The following is a 26,594-nucleotide window of genomic DNA, read 5'->3' as shown; positions in this document are numbered from 1 at the left end:
TCTCCCAATAAATGTGGCCGTGAAAAGTTTAATCACTAATTTTACTTAATAGATGGTGTTATTGTGCCGTCTTATTTCAACATTCACTTAAAAAGCTAGATGCATAGAGGATGTTGTTTTCCCCTGGTGTTACAGAACAAAGAACATGAACATTCAATATGCAAAACAACACAATGGGGACAGATGTCACTTCACAGAAGGCTGTGATTTACTTGCAAAACATGGAGAGAGAAAAAGGGATAGTAACAAAGAAGGTGGCACGTGAAGTTAAGAGTTGAGATTTGACCCGTAGCCAACCTGTTAACATGAGTGATATAGTGGTATAGGGTAGTAAGAATTCATACAACAAATGGGGAAAAGAAAAAGATAAGAAAGGATTGATCGGAAACATTTCCAAAACTGACTTAATTCAATGAATCGATACAATTCAAACCCATTCAGGGCCGTCTCGAGAGGTAAATGTGACAAAGGAGGAGGAAAGTGTAAGAGGTACAGCGCAATCTTCTTAGTTTCACACTTTTTCACACTTAGTATCAACATGTATTCACTTCTACATACAAGGACACAAAATGCATCCTTATTATACCCTCGCCAACCCAACTTCAAGTCTGTCCTCACGAAACATTTAACTTCTCAGCCTCACACCATAATAAGACTTGTGTCACTCGGGACAGAGATTGGGGCCAGAGAGAAGTACAGAGAAGGATGAGGCCAGAGAAGTGATGGAGAGGGGGGGGGGGTATGAAGAGGGACACTCAGAGCCGGGAGGTTTGCGTGACTGCAAGGCTGGGAAAGCAAGTGTGTGAGAAGAAGTGAGGTGATGGAGAGGGGAAGTTAATACAAAGAGAAGAGGAGACACAATGTACATAGATACACACACAGATATATCAGAGTTAGGTAACTTAACATCAAACATGCAGCCACATCCATTTAGGCCTTTGGACACAGATTATAATATTACTTTCATACACAGCAATGCTTTAACAAATACCTTACCGTGGTCATGTGGCAACTCAAATGTGCAGCCCCCCCCCACCACTGAATACATTTAATCATCTGCAATTTAATATGGCAACGTCAATTAAGCTGCGCGATAAACACTTTCTAAATAGTATCAGAGGAGAGAGGGAGCTCTCTGTTAAAGCCTCTATGGTGAACTAAACCCTGGATAGTTTCATTGCTCGGAACATATTTAAATGCTCAAAAAGAGAATAACTGGCACGCACAAAAAGAGAACTGACACACACAAAAATTAAATACAAACGGTATGAGAAGATAAATAAAGCAGAAGCAACGGTGCAAAAGAATGTGGACAGAGACAGATGAGCTAATAAAGCATTGTGCTTACTACTTCCTGTCTAGACAGTCAACCAGAGCCTCGTTAGAAGGCTTTCCTAGGACGATCCTCTGTTATATATTAACTAACATGGGAGATATCCTTAGGGGGGGCTTCTAACAATTACTGAAAATACATTTCTGGTCACAGGTAATCTTTAGTAATTGGACTAAATTGTCTTAATGCACATTTATCTATGTATTATTAATTCCAGTCTTATTCCTCCTTAGATACACTAACGGCACAGATAAATAGGTATAAACACCATCTGCTTTGCTGATGTGAGATAATTAAGGGTCTGGCAGTTAATCCACAAGCTGGGAGTGGATAAATAAAACCCTATGACCTTACCATGCCAAAACTACTAATTCGGTAACAAGTAATTACTTGCTCGCATAAGATGGAAATAGTGCTAAGGTGTCAAAACAAAAGATTGTTTTAATCACTATTAGGTGATCGGGCATGAGAAACTATTACAACACACATTTAACAAATTGATCGACATAACCCTGAAATCATAGATACAAAATATTTAGCTGAAACGAACGATGAGACAATCAAGCGTGGGTGAAAAATCACACACACACTTCAGATGCCTAAAGACCAGGTACATGTTGAGAAATCGGCATGGGAACCATTTGCAATGACATGACTGTTATTGTAAGCGCTGCTACTGCGCTAAGGGCTCAGTGGTAACATGAGCCTGTGATTTAGCCCTGTATGCCCAGAGGGGGGGGGGTGTGTGTGTGTGTGTGTGTGTGTGTGTGTGTGTGTGTGTGTGTGTGTGTGTGTGTGTGTGTCAGGGAGGGTACACTATGTTCCCAAGCGTGTTGAGCTATAGAATACTCATTGGTGCAGTGCCGTGTTAGGTGAGTGATGCTTACGTAAGAAAAATTAAAGTGATTGCCCTGATTGGGGGAGAATCAGCGGAGGGCTGGTGGAAGGCAGGGGGGGGGGAAGAGGAAATGGAGATCCGATCGCAGGAGAAAAAGCAAAGAGATTACAGCAGGATGTCCCCATTCATCCCTTTCTAATCCACCTTTCATCCATCCTTTCCTCCCTCCATCCCTTCCTGCTACCCCCCCAGCCATCTACCCTTCAAAGGGATGCTCTAATGTGTAATATTACACATGCCACCGTAGCTGCTAGAGCATTGATTATCTCCGGGAGAGACGGAGTGAGAAAAAAATGTGACCATCCTGTCAGCCAGCAATCTCTGGGAAAAAAGGTAAAAGGAGGAAGAAGAAAGGGAGAGGATAAAGGGCAGTTTGCGATTTCGCACTAACACATAAATGAAGTGAGATAATAAAAAAAAAAAAGGGAATGAGGTGGGGATGAAGGGACACAAGGACAGAAAGACAGATGAGCTACAGTTTAGTTTAATGTATTCAACTCAGCCGAAGCAGGACCACCGGCACACTTATGGACAGCTGACATGGATCCCACACATGGAGCCTGTCAATCAAACACTTATGGCTCTCTTGTTCAGTCTCCATCTTATCAACACCTTTCCAGTGATCTTCGTTTCCATGGGAACTGCTATGATAGCAGGACGTCTCCATGTGGTTATGTTGTGCTATGAGGGTGTTGGCAGGCATCCGCCCTGCTGAAGTGTCATCGAGCAAGACTAGGGAGGCTGTGGCGCAGTGTACTAGTGTTTTGGTGTTCGGATCAGGGGGTCACAGGTTCAAACCCCACTGCAGTCAGCATGTCGTTGTGTCCCTGGGCAAGACACTTCACCCCAAATTGCTCCTGTGGGGATTGCCCACAGTATTGAGTATGCAAGTCGCTTTGGATAAAAGCGTCTAACAAGGAACATGTAATGTAAAAAAAAAGAAAAAGACGGAGTCCCTTCTACAGGGATTTTGGTCAAAGACTCATTCAGCAAAAACTAAACGTATATTTAAAACTCAGTTGATACGTCTATGTTCATATTACAAGCAAATGGGGCCTGAATCAGATGTTGTATTGATGTGACACAGATACGATGTTTGCAAGATAGTGGGGACACTGAAATCCTTGTATGTTTTATTTGATGGGGGCAGCTTTCATCAGTGATCCTAAACCTGATATATCAGTGGTCATGTGATGGCTTTCAGAACGGTCATATAAGATGAATGTGTGTTTTCCGTCTTATACTGGCAGGCGCATTTTGAGGGTAATGGCTTTCTTTTTAAGTCCGAGTTGCTGAGCGCTGACATATACTCAAATGCAGCCCTGGACATCCTAAGGTTTTAAGAAACTGTTCATCAGTGAAACCCTCAAAATGGCAGCACCATTATTCCCGCATCACACCTCTTTCTCCCCAGCTTTGTCTTCTCACTTTTATCCTCAACATGGGAGGATAAAACCATTTTTATCTGACGTCTGCAGAAAAACATGTGCAGGATAAATGTTTTCACCGCTATGTCATCCGTTTTTTTCCTAAATGCCCTTCCCGCAAATGTCACGTTTTCTGTTGTTGTTCTACACAGGCTCCTGTGTGTGATGTAGTGGGTCGCTTGCAGTTGCATGCAAGGGCAGAGATCTGTTCACGTAAATGTCAGATATTGGTCACTTCAAACATAAATATGAAGTCTAGGCAGGCAAAGATCTAGGGGATAAACCTATGAAATTAAGCATTTGTTATGGGGACATACCTCAAAACTGCCAGTGTAGGAAAAGGGAATCACAAATAAAAAACTTCAACCCCAACTGGCTCCTTAAACCAGCTTTACCGTCAGCGAAAGCATATCAGCAGGGTTTAGACTGCAACAAACTAGATGACTAAGCACATGTGTGTTTGTATGGGAAGAGCTGACAACAGCTGATTTATTAAACCACATATCAACTCATTTGTGAATAAAAACGTATAATAGATGCAAAGGAAAATACTTTAAATGACAATTAGGCAGGAGTGATGGTAAACACACACTGTGCTGTGCATGTTTGATTTATTGAATAAGCTGCTGGCCCAGCATCTTGCAAGTCTTTACACATATTAAATATTGATGTACAGAGTCCAATATGTACAACTAGAAGCAAAAGAACAGCAGATGGAATAAACAGAGACTTAAATGATTTGCTTTTCATTGTCTCACAATACAAACTACATGTGTATTTGGCATCTGTGTTCTAGCTTTACAAAGGTAACTAGCAACAGATGCACATCTTGTTTCTGATTCCAAAGTTAGAATGATTAAGCCTGATCCTAAGCCAATATATAAATTAAATGGCCAATTAAAGCCCAGTTCTACTTTTAGTTTTCCATCTTCACAAAATATAGCATTAGTATAAATCCTTTAATTAATAAATGTGTAGAATGACTAAGCTCCTTAACCTGAGAGGGCATTTAATGAGTGTGTGGACTCATACCGTTATGACCGTGTAAAACAGCTTAAATTAGGAAGTATAAAAGTGTGAGTAAAACAGCTTGAACATGTGCCTCTCAACATTTAACTGACCGCAGTCTGAAAAAACACATACATAATATTGAAGCATAAATGTTTGTTTTATTGTAAAGTTTGACGATGTATTCATCAGAACAAATTCATGCAGTGACTGCTTTTTGTCTTTTGTTTACTTAGTTGTGTTCTCTGTATTTTATATGTCCGTGTTAAGTGTAAGAATGTGTAACGTTGCTGCCTTCTTGGCCAGGTCAGCATTGTAAATGAGATTCGATCTCATTGCTTTTATCTGGTTAAATACAAATAAAATGTATTTTCTACTTTCAAAATATGGCAACTATTTGATAGAAATACAACACATCTGAATCCAGCGGAGCCCTGAGCTTGTCCGGAGCGTGTCCTAGGGTTTGATAAGGCTGATCTCAAGTCAGATTGTGTGTTCCCTCCCATGGTAAAGGTTATTGTGTGAGGAGAGGGGCACTGATCCAGAGTCTGTTCCTTGGAGGCTGTATTAATTGGCTCCAGATGGCCCTGATAAAAGACAACCTCTCTGCAGCTGGCTCCGTGAGAGAAAGTGTGTGTGTGTGTGTGTGTGTGTGTGTGTGTGTGTGTGTGTGTGTGTGTGTGTGTGTGTGTGTGTGTGTGTGTGTGTGTGTGTGTGTGTGTGTGTGTGTGTGTGTGTGTGTTTATTAAGTCCGTTTAGCCAAAAATCTGAGAAACATGGATGCACATGTTTATGTACAAAGTCAAATGCGTACAGGTGTTTATATGCAGAGAGTAGGCTTCACAAAATGTCAAAGCATTAATCAATGTCTATTTAATTCTGTGTGTACTGCCTGGCAGCCAGTTCAGATCTGATCCATCAGCAGATAAAAGAGTGAAAGAAAGTGTGTATATGCAACGATCACACTGTAATTGACTCCATGTGTATGTGTGATTAAAAGCAATAAAAGCATTTGTATAAAAGAGAAAAAACGCTCCAAGGCCTTTATGTTTTACCAAATCTGTCTTCGATCACATTTAACTGACAAATCACCTTTTAGTTTAGCACATTACAAAATAAAGAGTAAATGAGGAACATTCATCAGCTGGCCTTTACAGATGTTACTTCTGAGCCTGTAACGAGCCACTCCCAGGGTTAAAAGTGCATCATATATTCAAATGGAGTTATTTAAACCCTACACTGCCCACACATCATCCATTTTAGATTTATGTTGGGGAACTAAACGGTTATAACCGAACACTTATCTTACTCAATGTGTTTATTGCTTTTCTGTCTCCATGTATGCAGGAAGGGGAGGGCACTTACTGCAGTGACTGACCCTCTGACCTTTTGACCTTCACCATATGCAAACAGCCCCTGCACAGACCCCAGTCACATATACAGTGAGCAATGTGCACACCAAACACAAATAAATGCCATCATTAGTCATTGAGCTGAGGCTGCTCAGAAGGGAAATGTACACACAGAAGGCCTCTTATTGCTCCTTATGCACAGCCTGAAAGTACAGCAAGTAGTCCACTGGAAAGCCTCCGTAACCATGGTAGTAACAAATATACACTTCAGTATTTCTCTACATCTTGTCAGCATATGATTCTAACGCTCAACTGCTTTGTGTTGACATCAAGATAAATGGAGGGGTTTTATTCAGAGGTGTGAAAGCATCCGTGTGTGTGTGTAGGTTCAGCTGTGACAGCTATATGCTTTAAGAGTCACAATAAGGCTCCTACGAGATCAAAGATAAAGCCGGGCTCTGGCTGCATATTTAAATATAACCGTGGCTTTTCACTTGGCTCTTTTATTGAATGAAACAATGAGAGGGGAGATGGCCTGATAGGCAGATGTGGAGAGAGTCATCTTGACAATAGATCAAACTGAGCTGCATCTCTGAATATATAAATGCTATATTAGGTTAGGTGGAAGTCAGCCGTTGCCCCCTTTGTCACCTAAAAAATGCTAATGTTAAATGATGTGCTTACACTTAAGCCACTGAAATAACTTCAAAACACAACGGTAGCCCAAAAGTTTTCAATTGATGTTGAATTAAGGTAAAAAAGAATGAAGTAACTTGTCCAGCTCCGTTTCCTTTTCTCTCAGGGCCAGAAAGAAAAAGATAGAACCCTGCACTTATATATAAGCTTTGTTAGCAGTCAAGGTCCACTGCTCAGGGCTGTTTGCCCTCCCCCCACACAGCAACATGCGGAACATCAAACCCCATGACCTCTGACCTTGCAGTCTTTATTCTCCCCTGGGAATGGCTGACCACAGCCAGATTAGGTCAATAAACATCAGAGAAGGTTCTGTATGTGTTTAGCAATCAGCATAATTAAGACAGAGTCCGGTGTGTGGACATTTGGAGACCTTGAGTGGGGCCAGAGACACAGGAGAACGTGGCTCACACAAAAGATCTGCGACTGAAAGTGGAGTACACTGTGCGCCTCAAATTAAATATAAAATTAAATAAAAGGGTCATCTACTGAATAGTAAACATTCATCTACTTATTCTTTTACAGTTATAAATGCAGTTTTTCCTGTATGTTGGTGTCTTTTGGTGAAGCTATATGAACAACTAAGAACATATTTGAAAGAAGAACACACACACACACACACACACACACACACACACACACACACACACACACACACACACACACACACACACACACACACACACACACACACACACACACACACACACACACACACACACACACACACACACACACACACACACACACACACACACACACACACACACACACACACACACACACACACACACACACACACACACACACACACACACACACACACACACACACACACACACACAGATCAATCTTTCACCGGTGCGTTTCCAATTCACAGATGATTCCCAGTTTGAGGTGACGAGACTGAACCCTCCCAATGGGTCACTGCACTTTGCAGTGGAGTACTTTGTGTTACACTTTTGAAACATTTTCTTTTCACACACGGCTGCCAACTGAGTGCTGGCTTTAAAAGAACATCAAGGTGTAGTGATGCTTGCCTTTGGATTCGTCCAGCTGTAAAGCTTAAAAAAAAAAAAGGGGGGGGGGAAATGTGGCTTTAACTTGGAACACAATGCTTGACAGACAAGGTTAAGTGTTCTATGCTTTCCGTTTTAAAATAAGATACTCTTATTGAATCATATACTAATTATAATATATTGAGAGCATTGTGAGTCAGCTTTTAAATGAATAGTCACAATATTCTGAGGCATCTTCACAGCTTTGCTTACAAGAATATGTTTGCAGCTTAAAATAAAAGACTTTTCAGTAAATCCTGTCAACCACTTAGATGTTGTTCTCATGAAGTACCAAAAAGACATGTGTTAGGTTTAATCTGTGCTACTATCTCTATGAAAGCACATGTATCTGGCAGTGATTATGGGAGCAAGTCTGTCTAGTGAGGACACTATGCGCTGTGGTTAATACTCCTTCACCCTGCCATTTCAGCGGACTGAAAGGCTTTCAGAAAGCTGCAGCGACAATGAGAGGAGAGTTTAGGAGAGATGTTGGGGACTGACGTGCAGTGGTGAGCCACTGACAGACTGAGAAAGGGGGGGACAGAAGAAAACCGAGAGAGACAGACTAAACTGCACTAGAATAAGCACAGACATATTTAGTGGTGTGGTGGTTTCTTTTCAAAAAGACACAAAGCCACAATTTGTCTGCAAAATCAAAGATGCTATTCTTTTTGGCTGGATAAATGTTTGCAGGACTATCTGCGCAGCTTTCGAACAAGATCAATGTATGTCTGCTTGTTTGTGCATGTGAGTTCCCAACGACACACACCACGAGGTGTTCCTAGAGAAGCACAGCGAGGGGTGGCACTGCATATAGGTTCCAACTCATCTAAAGTAAATCAATAGACAGACACAATATGGCCCTTTTAAAAAACACACATTTGCAGGCCCTGCGCACATGCATGTAATCCCTCATAAATGGAAATGGTGATTATGCATTACTGACAAGAGTACGCTAGACAAGTGTGTGTGTGTGTGTGTGTGTGTGTGTGTGTGTGTGTGTGTGTGTGTGTGTGTGTGTGTGTGTGTGTGTGTGTGTGTGTGTGTGTGTGTGTGTGTGTGTGTGTGTGTGTGTGTGTGTGTGTGTGTGTGTGTGTGTGTGTGCACTTGGCATTCATTAAGTCGAAACAAAACAAGCGGCAGCAGCTGAGTGTGTGAGTGTGTGTCTTGGCTGAAACAACAGAGAGAGCAGATTCAAAGAGCCAACAGTGGGGTTCAGGGAAGAGGGAGGGAGAAAAGGAGAGACAGAAACGAGCGACAGAAAGAGAGAAAGAACGCAGAAATTAAGTTAAGAAGCCTGGTAAAGAGGCCACTCAACTTCTGATCCACACACACACAAAATCAGCCACACTTTCGCAGAGTTTCATGAGTTCGTCTTCTTCAAGCAGCTGAGTCGCAAAAGAAACTCCCTGAAATCCTCCCAGATTTTAAAAATCACATTTGGCAAGATTTGTTTCACAGTTTCAGGACACCTACACATGCAACTGTCTGCAACTACATTTCCCAAAGAATGGACAATCCAGCCACAACGCAGCCAGGCGCAGATGGTTCCCGTGAGAGGAGCACAACTCAATTAGAATACCAATGACATCCGTAAATCATTTACTGAGGATTTCAATCATGACTTAACAAGATTTACAAGATGCTGACGATATGCCAAAATGATGACAGATTTTTGGAGTGGATGCTTCTGTGGCAGCAGAATGTTTTATGACTGAACAGAAGACTTAAGGCAAAAGGTATGCTATTCATCCATTGCAAAATATTTTGAATCATACATGAGGCTCCCTGTTGTCCTCCTCTAGCCAAGACATCTACTTTATGGTAATACGTTATGAAATCCTGTTCCAGGACTTGTTTTGACACTTTAGTGGCTGCTAAATACACTATTTAACCTAAATCAAAAAAGGGGAGGAATAGAGGTGCGGGAATATAGTAAGTAAGTCAGTAAACCATGGCAGGAGAAGATGAGTGTGTGGGGTTGTACGTTTGTCTGTGTGTGCAGAGCTCACTTTGGCAAGGGAACCCCATTCTGAATATGATCATGCTGGTAGGAGAGGGCTACAATGGGCTGGCATGTTGGAGAGGATGTGCTGCCAGTCTCTCCCCCAATCTCAGGAGCATGGGAAGGCAAACACAGAGTTGATCTCAAAGACTTCTAAAGGGGACCGCTTCCTGCCAAAAATCACTTGCACCTGTCCTTCTGTCTCTGCCTCCCGTCCTCCCTCTCTCTCTCTCTCTGCTGCTCCTCCCAGTCTTCCCTTCTCTGTCTATCCCTTCATCTTTTTCCACAGTGTGAAACTTTTTCTCCACTCAAACTTGGAAGCAGCTACGCCACCGCTCCTCCCTTCCGTTTTGGCCTATGCCAGGTGTAAAAGCACCTGGCATTGTCTCAGTTAGTCCTGTTCAGGAACAGTGCGGGGCAGCCATGCCAGGGTGCTGGAGTCATCCTTCACACATTAAACACACGCAAACACAAAATACGCTTTTTAAGAGGGCAGGAGGCACTGCCAAGTACTGGCCAGGCTTGTGTTTCATTAGCATCAGATAGAAAGCCTTTCTTCATTCAGTCCTGCTGGGTGTGTGTGTGTGTGTGTGTGTGTGTGTGTGTGTGTGTGTGTGTGTGTGTGTGTGTGTGTGTGTGTGTGTGTGTGTGTGTGTGTGTGTGTGTGTGTGTGTGTGTGTGTGTGACTAATGAAAACCATGGAGCAAGCTGGCCTCTATCTGAACTACACAGCGCTACAGGCTATCAGAGCTAACAGAATAAAAGTATGATATTTTTTCCTCATTTTATAGGTAGGCGTGTTAAAGCTTTGTTATTATTTTATGACCAATGGCTTACATTTAACAACTCTTATTCAGTCAGGGGATGCCCATTATAATTACAGTCCAAGAGATCCAAGTTCATAATATCCTGTCATTAAGATAAGGTTTCCGACTACCTGCATTTTTTTTAGTCAACCCCATATTCGATTTCCATAAATGTCAAAGTCTGCAAGATCTCTAAATTGAACGTGTCTTAAACAATCTCTTCGAAATACTACACATTTCTTATCAGCTGCTTCAGAGGCACGCTCTTCTGTTTCAAAGTCAGGTAGATGAAAGGTTGGAATGACCGTGCTCAGATTTGGAGGTTACAGTATCCAATGACAGCTAGCGAGACTCAGGCAGGTGCTTGACACGCAGTGAATGGAGCCTGTATGAGCTGCTCATTACAGAGGGACATCTGCTGCTGTCCAGCCCACAGACTCCGCCCCTAGCTTTACCCTGATGCTTTGATGCCCTGTCAGTGTGTGTGTGTGTGTGTGTGTGTGTGTGTGTGTGTGTGTGTGTGTGTGTGTGTGTGTGTGTGTGTGTGTGTGTGTGTGTGTGTGTGTGTGTGTGTGTGTGTGTGTGTGTGTGTGTGTGAGACCAGCAGAAGAACAAAACAAGCACACGGGCAAGCACCCACGCTCACATACACACACCTGCCACCTACAGTATAGTAATAATACAAGAAAAGAGGTCTGAAAAAGTAAGCATGAATGTAATTGTGTACTGTATTATGTGTGAGTGCATGTGGTGTTGAGAAAGAGGAAAAACATCCGCTTTGAGATACACACCAGCCATTTTAATCTGCTGTACACTCTATAGAACATGTTTGTAAATCATATTTTCCAGCCTGTGATTTCAAAATCTGCTTCATGCCGAATAAGCCTCACATTTTCCCAACACCCTTTATTCCATTTCCTAAGAACCTTTTCCTAAAGAGAGAGCAGTGTTTTGTTCCAATCCCTCTGAAAAAAAATGCACAGACCAAATCCATTCCAATAATTAACTTGGGATATAAACGCCTTTTTAAAGAAATATGCCGGGTGGATATTAACAGCTTATTGTCCTCTGCAACAAGTTACATTTTTAAATGACTAATTTGGAAATGCATGGCAACATTCCTTTAAGTGGCTAATTATAAGTGACTGAAATGGCATTTGCGTTAAAGGATGAGGGGGTGAGCTCATTAGAAGACCTCTGCGCTCTTTAAAGGGTGGTACTATTTACACTTCCTTGTTGACTGTCATCCTCTAGTATAACTAATGGATGACTAGCTCTTCTGCAAGTGTTTTACTGCACACACTTATGAGGGAGGCAGTAAGGGTGAGACATTTGGAAGAGAGTGCATACTCCAAGTATATAAATAAAAGCACTTTTAATTGATTTTGCTTTAAATGTTGTTTAGAGCGAATACATGGGAAGCTTTGTGAACCAGAAAGCATGAACAACACAGAGCAAAGAGAGTGCCTTTATAAAAGGGGAAGATAAAGCATGTGTGTAAACAGTGTAGTAACATTGAAACAGCTGATACCATGTGCAATCTACTCAGGAAATTGAAGTGTGCAAAGTTTATTATGACTCATGCAACCTCGCACGTTCACACTCGGGAGTATCAGAAAGCCTTTGGCGCTGGACACACACACACACACACACACACACACACACACACACACACACACACACACACACACACACACACACACACACACACACACACACACACACACACACACACACACACACACACACACACACACACACACACACACACACACACACACACACACACACACACACACACACACACACACACACACACACACACACACACACACACACACACACACACACACACACACACACACACACACACACACACACACACACACACACACACACACACACACACACACACACACACACACACACACACACACACACACACACACACACACACACACACACACACACACACACACACACACACACACACACACACACACACACACACACACACACACCTCTTTTTTGGAGGACCATCCTCAGTATACTCGTGGCTCCCATGTCCCTGAGAGCGCAAGGACCCATCTTCTTTGTGGCTGCCCTTTGACCCCGAGCCGTTCAGCTGCCCATTGGCTAGAGAACCTGAGAAAAGAAAGAAAGGGTCAACATCAAATATTTCACAGGGCTTCACATTGTTATAACCCTAATCTCTGGGGGAACACACGTGTTTTCATATGAGAATGTTGGAAAAAGTATTTTTTATGTTGTATTTGATGCACTAGAAAATGTTTGGTTTTAGCTTAAAGGGGGCAGAATGAAAGAAAGACCGAAAGAGAGAAGGTGATCAAGAGATTTGAACAGTACAAATACACCAAGCTCCTGAGCCAGAGACTTTAGCAGTCAATGCAAAAACTGTGACACCTTCCATTGAGTTAGTTATGACAACTCACATAGCCCTCCACATCATGTATTGAATCTATTGCAGCATCATGGGGACTTGTTTTGGAGTGAGGAGAGCATTAGTTATTCATTTTCCTGTCCACATCTCCGCTTGTCAATTGCAACTGCTTTTCTCTGCTGACGTACGTGATGACTGCCCTTTGACAAAGAATTTAAAAAAAGGAAAAACAAGCCCGAGGCAGAGAGAAAAGTGAACAGTTATTGCTGGACTTGATGTTCTTCGTGAGCCCAATTGACAGAGCCCTAATTAAATATTTAGCAAGCATCTCAGACAAACAAAATAAGCCCCCAGACAGATTCTGAAATCAAAAGCAAGAACAGGCGCAGAGAATTCAAATGAGGTCAAACAGAAGAGTGGAAGTCAATGGTAATTAAGAGAGACAACCAAATTAAATAGATATCACAAGGCTTGATTTCCTCCCGGGCAGTTGTTGCCATTCTTGGAATGTGTCAGCACTGTCTGATTCAACATTGGTGCCTGAATGAGCAAACTTATCAGGGAAACAACTGGGGAAGTTCAAAGCTTTTCAAGAGTTTGTGAAAAATAAAGACTGCGGGAACTGCCAAGCAGACAGAGGGGCAGTCACATGTTTAAAATTGCACCAATACTGTCAGCTGTATGCTGCGATCAAACGTTCAACACTGACAGTTGTGCATCCCATTTGACCAGTTTTGACAAGTATTCATGCCTGAGTGGACTTCGGTGTGGCAGGTTGTTCAATTATTCACCTTCATTTTGCAAAAACAAACTGATGACTCATGACCATTTAGGCTGGAGGTTGTTTGTTTAACCAAGAACGAAGCAGTCACAATTATTCTCCTTCTCCTTTCAACGTGGCTCTCACGTTCTCATTGGTTCAGGGATTCTTAGCTCATTGCTAGCACACCCAGTGAAATTCCATCGACTGATGCTTCGGAGGTATGTGTCAATCACCCTACACCGCTAACTCCTAATGGTGGGTGTCAAAGAGGAAAATAAATTAAGATAATAACGACAGTGGAGCGCGGGTTAGGATAAGTGGCAACTTGAATGATAGCCTGTTAGCGATGAGGCTACCGTTTAACAAGTCCAGGCATTGTGTCGAGTAAGAAAAACGGGACAGGGAGAGGAGTAGGAAGATCAAATGGCAGTGTAGGAGACAGGATGAAGATGAGCAGGTAAAAGGAGTTTTCAAACACATGATTTAACTGAGATTTATAAATGTGCTTTGGGCTGAATAAGCACACACAGCCATACTTTCACATCATTGCATAGACATGCTGGCAGTTTGGCTTTTCTCACACAGGCAGGGCAGGCCAGTACCTGAAAGCCGGAGATACAGTCATCACACGTGCACGGTTGCGGTCAGAAAGTTAACAGGCGCCGGCGTGATGAGTAAGGCCATCACACTGCTGGCAATGCTTTATGTTGCCTACAAGTCTGCAGGGCTCGACATTATAAATGGCCCGCTGGCCTGGAAGCACTATTTAGACAGCCCGGGCCAGCATAACGTACTTTCCACTTGCCCGCTCGGGCCACTAAAAATATTGCTTTAAAAATGTCCTGTGGTATTGGTATTTTGACTAGCAATTTAGTTAGATTGTTTCGTTTATCAACGCTACAACATAGCGTTCCGTGAGTCGGTTGTCGTTGTTGGGTGAAAAGCAAACAGCCGTTTGCTGCGGAGCGCAGCGCGAGCAGGCTCCCGTGAGCGGGAGCGCAGCGCGAGCAGGCTCCCGTGAGCGGGAGCGCGCTCCTTCACTACAGACTATCGCGCCACCTAACCATTCGCCAAAATGTTTTTAATACCAGCGGTAGCCGGGCAAAAAACAATCTTCAAATAAAAGAAAGTCACCGGAGGAGTTAAAGAAGAGTGACAGGGAGCATGAGAAGAAGAGGGAGAGGAAGTTTCAGCCAGTGACGCGTCCTAAAACCCTTTTATAATCTATCGATTAGATTTATGATTCGAAAATTATAAAAGTAGGGTAGACGTGGAGATTATCCAGCTGAACAAAACGTGCATTTATCAAACAGGTTTGTTTTCCAAAGACCTTATTTCCAGCTATTTTCCAAAACCCTGTGGAGAAATCCTGTTGCTTTTTGTCGAGGGAACCAGCAGCTTACTTCCTGGTTTTATGACGCGTCACTGGCTGCACCTCTCAATATGATGCCAGTATAAACAAGGTCTTCTGTCGGCTCTGTACATCAATGCCGACCTATGCTGACAAGTAAGTGAAGACAATATAAAGGTATTGGCGAAATGTCCCAGCAGTTTAGGATAATGAAGGATCTAATCTAATCTATAGCCATTACATGTCTAACTCCTAATGACAGGAAGGCAGAAAGTGCATTATACAAATAATAATAGCTGACATTTTTTAACAATGACCACAATATCATTATTTTAATAAACCAAATATGAACAATTGAAGAAAATGAGGAAGAACTGATTATTCAAATGTTGTAGTACAAGTAGTAATGTAGTTAGTGCATAAATTACTATTGCAACAATGTGTTCATTTTCTTCATTATTAGTCGATTTTTTTTCTGGTGGACGAATGCTCCGGGCCAGTGGTTACAATGGTGGGGCCAGTGATAATACAATCAATTTTACCCTTAAAGTCTACCCCCGAGTCTATAGGCCAGGATTGAATCACAGCCTTATAATGCCATGATTGGCACGGAAGACTTGCATCCAGTCCACTAGTCATTAATCAATCAAGAGTTTCCCTTAAAGGACTTCAAAGTTCCACCTTAAATCTGCATTTGGGAGAGATACCCAGTGTGTTGAGAATGAACTTAAAGTGGACCTATCATGCTATATTTGAATAATAGATTGTAGGGCCATACCTATATAAAACATGTCTGCAGTTTTTTTTTCAAAATACTAAACAGATAATGCATTTTAGCCATGCCTCATTTCGTTCTATTTGCTCTTTTTTAGCCCTGTTTTTGCAAGGGCTGAATCTGTGAGAAGTCTTCTTCGCTGCTTTTGTGGCGGACTACAGCGCCACCTACAGGCCTAGCATATGTACTACAGCGTCTCCAGTGCTTTCGAACGGCAATGGCCGTGGCTGTCTCCTCCTGATAGGTGGAGAGTTGCCCATATAGGCGGAGCTCCTCGTTTCTGACGTCAGAGATATTTCAAATCTGTATCAGTCTGTATCAGATCCGTTTTTAGAGATTTGGGTATGGAGGAAAAGAGAGAGGGTTGTGTTTTCTGACACTTGGTGAGTTCCCTGACACACCGGGGACACATATTCATGTCTAAAAGACGTACAAAAGTGCATTTTGCATGATAGGTCCCCTTTAAGAATTGTTCAGTATTTAATTTATTATCATAGTAAAAAAAAATGATTGAAAATGATAATTACATGAGGCGCTATAACGAGGAAATGGTGCAAAGATTCTTATCACGACTTCTGGACTGTGTGTTTTGGCAGTTAAAATTGCATCAGAGCAAAAAAACGAAATAGCTCATTAACTTTAATTGTGCTCAGAAAATGACTGACGCATGATGTCCCCACAGAACACAAACAAACAGGCAGGGCCTCATTCCACCCTCCCCTATTTTTCTCTCCTCCACTCCCTCCACGTAATTCCCCCCTTTCCTCCAAAGAGTTGTTTGACATATGCTGGTTGCACATGATTGCCCATCTGAGGGCTAGAGCTGGGAATCTTGGGAAGGCAAAAGGCTGGGGATGGGTCTGTGTGGAAGGAAGGCAATGGGGCCTAAACTCAAGCTCCTGGAGGCCTACGACATGAGGTGGGTGGTGCAGAGGAGGTTAAGCCTGGGATGGGATGGGGCAGCGGAGGGAAATGCTGCTCCTGTGGGGGAGGGGGTTTCTAATCAAATTTATGCGTGCTTAACTAAGCTCATCGCCCCACTATGTTCACCTCAAAGTCTCGAGAGGGCAGGAGGGAGTGAGCCGAGGTACATAGCGTAACATAGTGTATCACAGGGCTGAGAGGAGCCTATTAGTGTGGGCTGCAGCAGATCGTCATACTATAGGAAAGACACTCATAATGGGGACAAAAGAGTCTTCTTATAGGTGCTTGAGTGCACTTACAAACAGGATGTGCAATAGATAATGTACAGGAAACCACATAGGGCCCAGAATATAGATAGCTCTGGTAAAATGCTTACATTTTTTTAGGTTAGCAGATATATGGATTGAATCTGTCTTTGGCTATTGGCTCTTAAAGAAAGAAGTCTGTACTAATAGCAGTAGGATTTCTAATGATTAACAACACTTTAATCCTTCCTTCCCTCTAGTAAACAAGAGCACTACAATTATATGCCATGCCCTTTGTTCAAGTGATCCTCTGGGTCTGTATACAGTTCAAACTGCTGGATAATATAAAAAGAAACAATGGGTAGTTTTATTTTAGGGAAACTCCCCATAGTATCCATTCCCAGAAGCTTTTCAGAGTAGAAGCAGAAGAATTGACTGCCTGGTAAGAGGATTTCCAACCGCTTCAAATATATTGCTCTCTGTTACAGAGTTGGACCTAACAATGTTGCATGACACTTACCACAAGCCAGAACAAAAGCAACCAAAGAAGTGTGCAGCGCAGAAGCATGGCATCTGCTTTGTGTCGTTCAGGGCTGTACATTTAAAGCATCAAAAGGGAAGGATGGGGTTCTGTGATGGTTATATAAAAAAGCTTGCAAGGACAAAATAGATATTGTACTCGAGACCTAAACTCTACCTCTTTCGTCTACTGCGGTCATATTTTTCATTTCCTTTTATCCCACCTTCAATCTGTCTCTCTGCTGGTTTTCCAGAGAGGGAGAATAGAGCGGCCACACGGTGTTCAAGCTGCCATGGCTGACACTGGCCGTGCAAAGAGCTGGCAGCATGGGAAATACAGACAGACAGCCGAGTGACAGCAGAGTGAGAGCTGAAGGAAAGGCGAGAGCGTGCATAAAAAAGGTTGGGAGCGGCAGGTCCTGAGTGAAGCAGACAGAAAGCGAAAGATAGGGGACAGTCAGAGAAATGGGCAAACAGTGAGCCCTCTCTCTTCACCCCCTTCTGGCTTTGGCCAGCAGCCAGCTCCTCCATCAACAGCACTCAGGGAAATGGAGAGGGAGAAAGGAAAAAGGATGGCAGGGGAAAACCGAGGCACATACGAGTCTAGCAGGGAGATGTGGCGAGTTAAGGAGGTACAGGAAGAAGATACAGCTTTAACGATTCGGAGAACAGGAGTGGAAGGGTGGGAAACAGGACAGAGGGTAAGGAAGGGAGGGTGGTGATGGAGGATGAATGGAGGAAGAAGGAGGGCGGGTTTGGGTGACAGATATTGTAGGTAGTTAAGACAGACGGGAGCAGAGGACAGGAAGGACAAAGCGGAAAAGAGGGAGATTGTGAGAAAAGAGGGAGACAGAGACGGATGGATGATGCAGGAGGGAAAAAGGGGCTATGGTGAGGAGGGGCGGGGGTGTGGAGATACATAATCGAGTAGATTGAGCAGCGGGAGGGAGAGAGGAGACAGGAGCTTGCGGAGAAGGCAGTAACCAGAGTCCTATTGATGTGTAATGAAACCCTGCATCGGGGAGAGACAACCGGAAGGACGGACGCATGGAGGGAGACAGGGAGGAGAAAAAGGAGAGGAAGAATGAGGCTGCGATGGAGTGGGAGAAGGGCAGGAACCGGGACACAGAAGGGCATAATGTCATTTGTTAAATAATGCAGGCAGAGAGCGGGAGAAGCAGGAAGTGTGATGGACACATAGATGGACGGCTGCCAACAGTGAGAGGCAAAGTGGCCGGGAGATGGCATGATTGCTGGCTATGGCAGGGAGAAGGCTGGGTGGGACAAACGCACACACGCAGTCGACTGACAGACTGCCACACCCCCTTTAAAAACAGATAGCCACTGCTGCCACACAGTGACGGAGAAAAGAGGAGGAGAGAGACAGAGTCTGAGACTGGGGGTGGATGGAGGTATGTGGGGAGGAAAAGATGGAGACAGATGCCTTGGGAGGAAGACAAATGCTGCTTAAAGTAGGTATATCTGTTATCACCTTCAATCAGACGACACATATTTCCCCAGATGTTGGATGGTTATCTAGAAATATATCAATATACTGCAAAAATGCATCAATGTGGACCAGATGCGGTATATAGACTAACAATATATATATATATATATATATATATATATATATTCTTTAAATAAGAGCTGTAATGATTAGCAGTTTAATACAAAACAAGTTTGTATTAATAGGTTTTCTATTATTATAATACAAAAAATACCCAATTCTGGGGGAAAAACAGACCAACCACTGTTTAGCCAAGAATAGCAACAACTGTATTGTACTCAAGTGTGAATATTTGCAGGTTAATTAAGTGATTAAGATAATAATCAGCAAAATAATTTATAATTTTTTGACTAAAATGTTATATTTCTATAAAATTGTGAAAATGTTAATTTCCCAGAGCCCAAGGCAAAGCCTTGAAATGGTGTATGGTTTCCTATCAACAGTATAAAACCCACAACAACAACAAAAATCACATTCATAACAAACACAATCGGAACAAATTTGACAAGCTGTTTGACATTTTGCCTATTAAACAATTATGGAATTGTTCTGCCAATCAAGTAAAGCATTGACTGACTAATCAGTTAGATATGACAGTCATCTCTAATCCATCATCTTCTCTACAACATATTAATGGATCAAGTACATGCATGATCACACTGCAAAATGGAGACAGAAAACAGTGGCACATGTCTGGCCTTAACATAAGCCCAGGCTCTCTAACCCATAGTCCTCTAAAACAGCAGGGGCTGCCCATTCAGGATGTAACGCACGCTGAGTGCGATCTTCCAAAATGGCTGACAGTTTCACCGCGACGTCAATGTGAGAGGGGAAACTGTGCGGCTCGTACAACCTCCAAAGCCTTGCTAACCCATAGTGCTCTAAAACAGCAGGGCCCGCCTATTCAGCTGGGCTCCCTTTTGTGTCAGCGCGGGCTGCTGCCGTTACCCCCGGCACCACGGGCCGCCAACGCTTTCTAATGAGTCATTTTTATTCAGGCGATAAGGTCAGCTACCCGCGGCGGCTTAAAAGGCCCTGAGGAGCTCTGGAGTGGCAGCTATGAGATGCCAGACAGACACAGAGATACACTAGCTACAGGGAGGGGGGGGCACAGACAGAGAGAGGAGCAAGGAAGGTGTGAGGAAATATATAATAAGGGAAAAAACAGGGAAGAAAAACTAACGCTAGGTATATAAGCTACATTTCAAAAGAGACTTCCCTCCCGTCTGTCTGCTGGATGACTGACTGGCTTCTTCTGCTGGGCGTGAACTTTCAGAGGCTCTTTTTTCCTCCCGTTTCCTTTCTTTCCATGTCTAGGTTGTGTTAATGTCAGCTGAGAATAGCTTCTGAGGCACGTGTGAAGTTCAAAATCTCCGTTGTTGGCATGCAGAGGCTTTTTTGTGTGATGGAGCACCGGTGTCAAACAAAGACATGGTAGCAGCTTGGTTCATAAAAATGATGTTCATACCCAGTGCTCTCACTAATCTAATGTTGTTTTAGCCTAAATGTCCTAAATGCAAAATCCCTTAACTGTTACTGTAGCAGATGGAATTGAATTGTATGGCTAACTAAACAACTTTAAGTATTCATCTGTCCATGTGAAAATTAGTGTAAAAGTGCAAGCTGGAACAGATTAACAACACTTCTACAGTCTTTCTTTTGAGAGGCATGGTTGAGGTCCTCCGTTTAATGTGTAAACAACAGAACTAGTGGGAAATACTTTCAGTTCAAGGGTTCCTTTGAGGATGTGACACTGAACCAGCCGAGTGAAAGACTGCCGCTCGGTGCCCACTGAGCCACAACTAAAGGAATCAGAGACCTTGATCATCTGCTCTCATTGGACTTTCTCTATGTTAAGTGAAATCAGGTTCTGTGGTCAAAGTAAACATGCTTAGACTCCACTTACAAACAGCCCAATACAACTGCCGCCTTCAATTAAACCATTGAAGAGCGAGGCTGAGACGCCAATGTCAGCCAAGCCAGACAAAACTGGCAACCCTGACATTAACTGTGCATAATGCTAGAACAGCAGTTTCTGTGCTTTCATTTCACCAAAACAAAGAAAACGTTTTCAACATTTCAAATGCCCACATTACAAGACACCCCTTAATTATATACAGTACACTGCAAGAGATCAAATTACTTTTATTTAAATGTATTTGCCTTGATGGATATGATAGAATTGAACTCTCTATTAAACTTTTGTTACAAATATTGTATTGTATTTATCAGTTTGCTTCATTTCTTTTTATTGGCCATGTCGTATTGATTTCTCAAAAAGAGTATAATACCATGGCAAAGAAGGCATTTACAAATATACACATCTGATATATCAGGTGTCCGAACACACATACACAGCGGTACTGTTACCATGCATTAAGAACAAATATATGAACATACCATTGGAGTTTGGGGTTCCGTGGCCATCCAGCTGCCGTTTCTGTGCACTCCTAAACTCCTTTAGGGAGAGGTAAAGCACCTTTCGCATAACCCGCTCCTCCGACCACGGGATCCCATCACTGTCATCCTGCAGAAACATCCAGAGAGAGAAGAAGGGTCAGTACAAACTATTGGATTGAGATTAGGGTTTCTTTCACCAATTTTCTTAATAACGTTCTTTTTGCACTTGTAGGAAATGTGTCCTTGGCCCAAAAACAGTTCGGAATGATCACGTTATTGTAATATAAAATCAGATTTGGCAGTCAGACAAAGAACAACCGAATAAAAGACAGCATGTTCCGAAGTTAGACAGTTTGTTAAATGCTAAGCTTTTGCCTTTGTTTCTGTGGGACAACAGCATGCCTATAAAAGTTTGACTTACAGGCCAGTTATCCAAGACGAAACAAAACCTAACAAGCGGATTTAAACACAGACTGTTTATTTTCCACACATGAATTCATTTAAAAGTTATGACTGCGTTGGTGAAGGGAAACAGCCAACAACGTTTTTCTATAATGGGGATTCCTCCTTTCATATTGTCTCGGTTGCATCCTTCCCCTCCGTTTCTCGCTGTATCGTGACATTAGCACGACACAACATTAGCATAACATAGCATTAGCTTGCAGCTCGACACAGGGCGAGGCATTTGCATAACAATGCGCAAAGGACTGCATCTCCCCACAATGCCATGATAGGAGAGTGTTATGGTGATGAATAGGTAGGAAGCGAATGAAAAAAGCATCATGGGACTGCGAGTTCATGTGTTGCTAATCTCTCCCAGCGAGACTGAGACAGAAGACATTGTCATAGAGGTCAACAGAAGTCACACACACACAACACATGGTTTCCCAAGACACGGCTGTTTTTTTCTCCCAAGTCACTTTCAATCTAAACAACAAACACATGACAGCAGAATGTAAAGCACATCAAAGCAGCAATTTATTCAAAACACTATTGTCCCATTGCACATTTAAACAGCTTAATAGGAAATTGTTCTACATCAACAAGCTTTTTTTTTTAAAAAGGGTCTTTAGTGAGTGTCCAACAGCCATACTCCTCTCCCCCCCCCTCTCCGCTACACTCATTGCTCTAGCAGCTGTGTTTGATGTCGAACAACGCTAATGACTAAAGGAAATGAGATTAGGACATGAGCAACAACAAAGCCGTATTAATAAATAATGGAAAGTTTGGAAACTAGAAATAGCTTTTCTCTAGTCAAGCCATGGGGCGAGTGGATCTTAGCTGTCAGGTTTGGGGAAAGAAAACACTATCTCTCTTTGCTCAACGAGCTAATGTATGCTAATTATGAGTTAAACACGTTTCTGATTCTGTCATCTTAGACAGAAGGAAATGTGCTAGCTGAGTCAAATGTAATTCAAGAGAGCGGACGTGGAAGGCAACGTGTGTGGGAGCGCGTTCTGATCACGCAGTTGACTCAGGTCATTAGTGTTGGCTCGGGCGAGTGGCTGGCAAATAGCGCAGTGACATCAGCGCAGGGTATATTACAAATCTCCACCTCACAAAGAAATAACAACTCCAAGATGTTTTATCGCTGCAGTGATAAGATAATGTTCATAGTGTTCCATTAAAAACGACTGCGCTCAAAAAACTGACTCCAGATGACTGCGGTCTAAGGTAATCTCATCCTAATGGTATGCATCCTCCCACCGCCAGTGAATAAAATGCTACTGAAATGACTACCGCTCATAAATGTCTTCCTTTGAGCGCTGCATTCCAGCGTCTAGCATACTCGATTCACACACACACCCAAACACACAAGATACCAGAGATGTTATGATAGATCAATGATGCCTTCTGATCATTGCTGACAACACACTGCTAATATTAGCAGCTTCACAACAGGGTGTGCGCACATTTGCCGGAACACTTTGAAGTAAACACACACATGACCTTACAGCAGATGACATTTCTGAGCGGTTACATATTCTATTTTAAAACGGTAAACTGACAGTTCATGTATTGCTTATAAACCTAATGCGATAGCTTATTGCCTTGTCACTGCGGATAATTTGCGAAAGATCCCCTTTGTTTTTCTTATGTTTATGTTGCCAAAATGAATAACGTTGACTAAACGTACTTGTTGTATCTGTGCCGAGTTTCTCACAAAAAAATTGTTTTGAATTCCTCAGATTTGAGGTAGGTGCAAAGGCATCTCCACCTTGAGTAATGTGAGATGGATTCAATCGTATCCCGGGCAGGCTTGATTTGAAACTTCACAGAAAAACACACATATTTGGAAAATAGATATAAAACATCCTGCACAGCGGACTTGTCAGGGTGGAAGAGAGTTAGAATTGGCAGAGTGACATTTTTGACAGCATGTCTGATGTAACTTGACCCTGAAACATGCCCATGTTTTTGTTTTTTGTGAAGGAAACCATGTAGTAGAGTATTTTCCATACTTTAAAACCCGTTTGGATTGGCATCAAAAGCCACAGGTGTGAAGTGAAAAACAACTTAGAAATTAGTAAGTATGGTTTACCATCTTCATGTCATTGAAAACTTCCTGTAATTAAAACGAAAATGATACGACCTCATTCAATCTTCATATTTTTTGACAACATTGACAAGACTGAACATATGTGTTTGTTAATCCTTTTTTCTCTCCCTCTTCAGCAGATAAAAGAAGCTTTTGCAAACATTTTTTGATTTCCCAGGTCTGCTCAGGGACCTTGGAGATAGGGCCTCAGCAGAGCTAAAAGAGAGAGGGGGAGGGGGGGCAAGATTAAAACCTGGGTGTCTGCACATGATGGAGCTGATGGGTGACAGCCACGTAGCCCTGCATACAGTACACACACACAGGCAGACTGTTCAGTGCCCCGATGGTTTGCCGCCCCTGACAGAGGTTGATAGGGTGTGTTCTGTGTGCAGCCCCTCATTACACTGTCACACATGAGCGTGCATGTACACACACACACACACACACACAAGCCAGAAAGGAAGTGCAAGTATTAAATTATGCTATTTTTTTCCTGTATTTAATGCACCCACACAGAATCTAATCCATTCTGTGTGGGTGCACGAGCATGTGTGCAGAAGCCTGCCAGGTAATCACCAATTACCTAGACAGCTCACTGGCTCTCCTTCTGTGGTGTGTCACAAGGCCAAATGTATACACACACACACACACACACAGCATTAACGGTACCTCAGGGTCACAAACACTGACGTACAGCTTCTATGGTATCCATATCTATACCGGACACACAAGCATGTGACACAGCTGTACTGCGAAGGGGAACATTATTCTTCCCAAAAATGTATCTAAAGTTAAAGGATTTATTTTTCTCTCTCTCTCTCTCTATGGTTTCCTCACAGTTGTTGGCAGCGTGCCAGAGATATTTCCTGCACTGTGTACACATGGCAACAGGGTCTAAAAAAGGGAAAAAAGGAAAGAAATGCTGACTGACTTTTCATCAGCTGGGGGAAGAACATGATGTTAAAGCTCTGCTCCATTACAGCTGCTGCAGTCTGAAAGCTCACTAGGTCTGCGTACTTTCAGATAATCGGTTACATGTTTTTGTGAACTTTGCTTAACTCTAAGTGAACCATTTCTGACCTTAGAGGTAGTTTTGCCATATGGTTCAGGCAGAGGTGCTGCTCTGCTTTAACTGGCCTCAAAAGCCTGCTCTTGTGTTTGCTTTCCAGGTGAGAAATAAAAAGTGATGGGACAGGAAAGGCATGCAAAATCCCTTCAGGACATTACCACTGCCAGAGGGGAAGTGTAGCATGACAGAGGAGGGCAAACATTTTCCTTAAATGAGTAATAAGATCAAATTGTTTTGCATCTTAGATTCTGGGCCACACATGGCCGTGTGTGAGATTGTGCTTCTGAGGAATTGCCAGAGCGCTTTAGAGACCGCTCTCACACAGAGCAGTGCCAGCTGAGCGCTACCTGGCACTGACACACACATCTACACCCCAACCAGCTCCCATCAGGCCGCTGGAATCCCACTAATGAGCGCAGGGACCTTTTCTGTCTGCACAGGCAAGAGTGTGTGTGTGTGTGTGTGTGTGTGTGTGTGTGTGTGTGTGTGTGTGTGTGTGTGTGTGTGTGTGTGTGTGTGTGTGTGTGTGTGTGTGTGTGTGTGTGTGTGTGTGTGTGTGTGTGTGTGTGTGTGTGTGTGTGTGTGTGTGTGTAAAACCAAGAGAGGCATCAGGAACGCCTCGTGCCACCCAGAAACCCCACCCAAACTGATGTGGAGTAAGCAGGTAATCCAAAAAAAAAGAATGTTAAAAAAGCTTGTCTATGCGAGAAGTCTGAGCGGTATCAATCTATCACTGCCTCTGTATCTGTTCATCTAACTGGGTGAAAAGTGGAGCTGGTTCCACTTCATAACCCTGGGCTTACTCAACAATCCTCTCCCCACAGCAGGGAAATCCAATAACTCTGATAGTTGATGAGGAAACTAGTGGATTACATTGGCTGTGTGTAAAACTGGATGCAGTGTTAGCTACAAGGGAAGGAGGGTAGGGTGATGGAGGGAAGGAAGATGGGGAGACTAGTGTGTCCATTTTAAATTCTGAAATAATAAACTCACTATAACAATCAAAAACAGATCTAACAACTCTGTTTTAGTGTTTGAAATTATTAGGAAAGAAGTTCTAACTCCGTTTTTTGTGGCAAGACTATGATTGACAACCAGACTTTAAGATTATCCGTGCAATATAAATTAAGCGGTACTTCAACAAATTTATTAAATCTTAGTGAGATTTCTTATTCTGCTTTCACTGAAAAACACCCAGCTTCTGTGTTGTGTTGCTCTGTGTGTTTAAGTATGATAGAAAGCCTAACATCAGCTCTGCAGCAAAACCGTTAAATTCTTAAACTGTAAAAGAGAAATGGAAACCGATATAAAATTTAAATAAATCAGTTTTTAGGTTGTTAAATTTACGTTTTTATCCCACTCTTATAAAGTAATATATGCACAGACACCAAGGCAAAAAAAGATAATATAAGTCCCTATGTTGGTAGGCATCCTTCGATGCGCATGCATGTACACATTCACACACTTAGGAATCTGCTTATACGTACATATCTGTGTGTGTGCGTTCTCACTAGCCGA

At 42.7% G+C, this 26,594-nt stretch overlaps 1 protein-coding gene across 1 annotated transcript in view; it reads right to left on the bottom strand.

The window, feature by feature from the left end:
* The window catches only part of jarid2b (jumonji and AT-rich interaction domain containing 2b), a 117,224-nt gene that overhangs the window by 46,521 nt on the left and 44,109 nt on the right, over positions 1-26,594 (bottom strand). Inside the window, exons 2-3 of the mRNA XM_034094412.1 lie at positions 21,469-21,595; positions 12,602-12,725 (exon numbers count right to left, since the gene is read on the bottom strand). Coding sequence (XP_033950303.1) covers positions 12,602-12,725; positions 21,469-21,595 — 251 coding nt within the window. The remainder of the gene's footprint in view (positions 1-12,601; positions 12,726-21,468; positions 21,596-26,594) is intronic.

The sequence above is a fragment of the Pseudochaenichthys georgianus genome, chromosome 11 (genome assembly GCF_902827115.2).
Source record: "Pseudochaenichthys georgianus chromosome 11, fPseGeo1.2, whole genome shotgun sequence".
Taxonomy (NCBI): Eukaryota; Metazoa; Chordata; class Actinopteri; order Perciformes; family Channichthyidae; genus Pseudochaenichthys; species Pseudochaenichthys georgianus.
The sequence above is the reverse complement of the archived record's forward strand: the minus strand, read 5'-3'. Positions and strand labels throughout refer to the sequence as shown.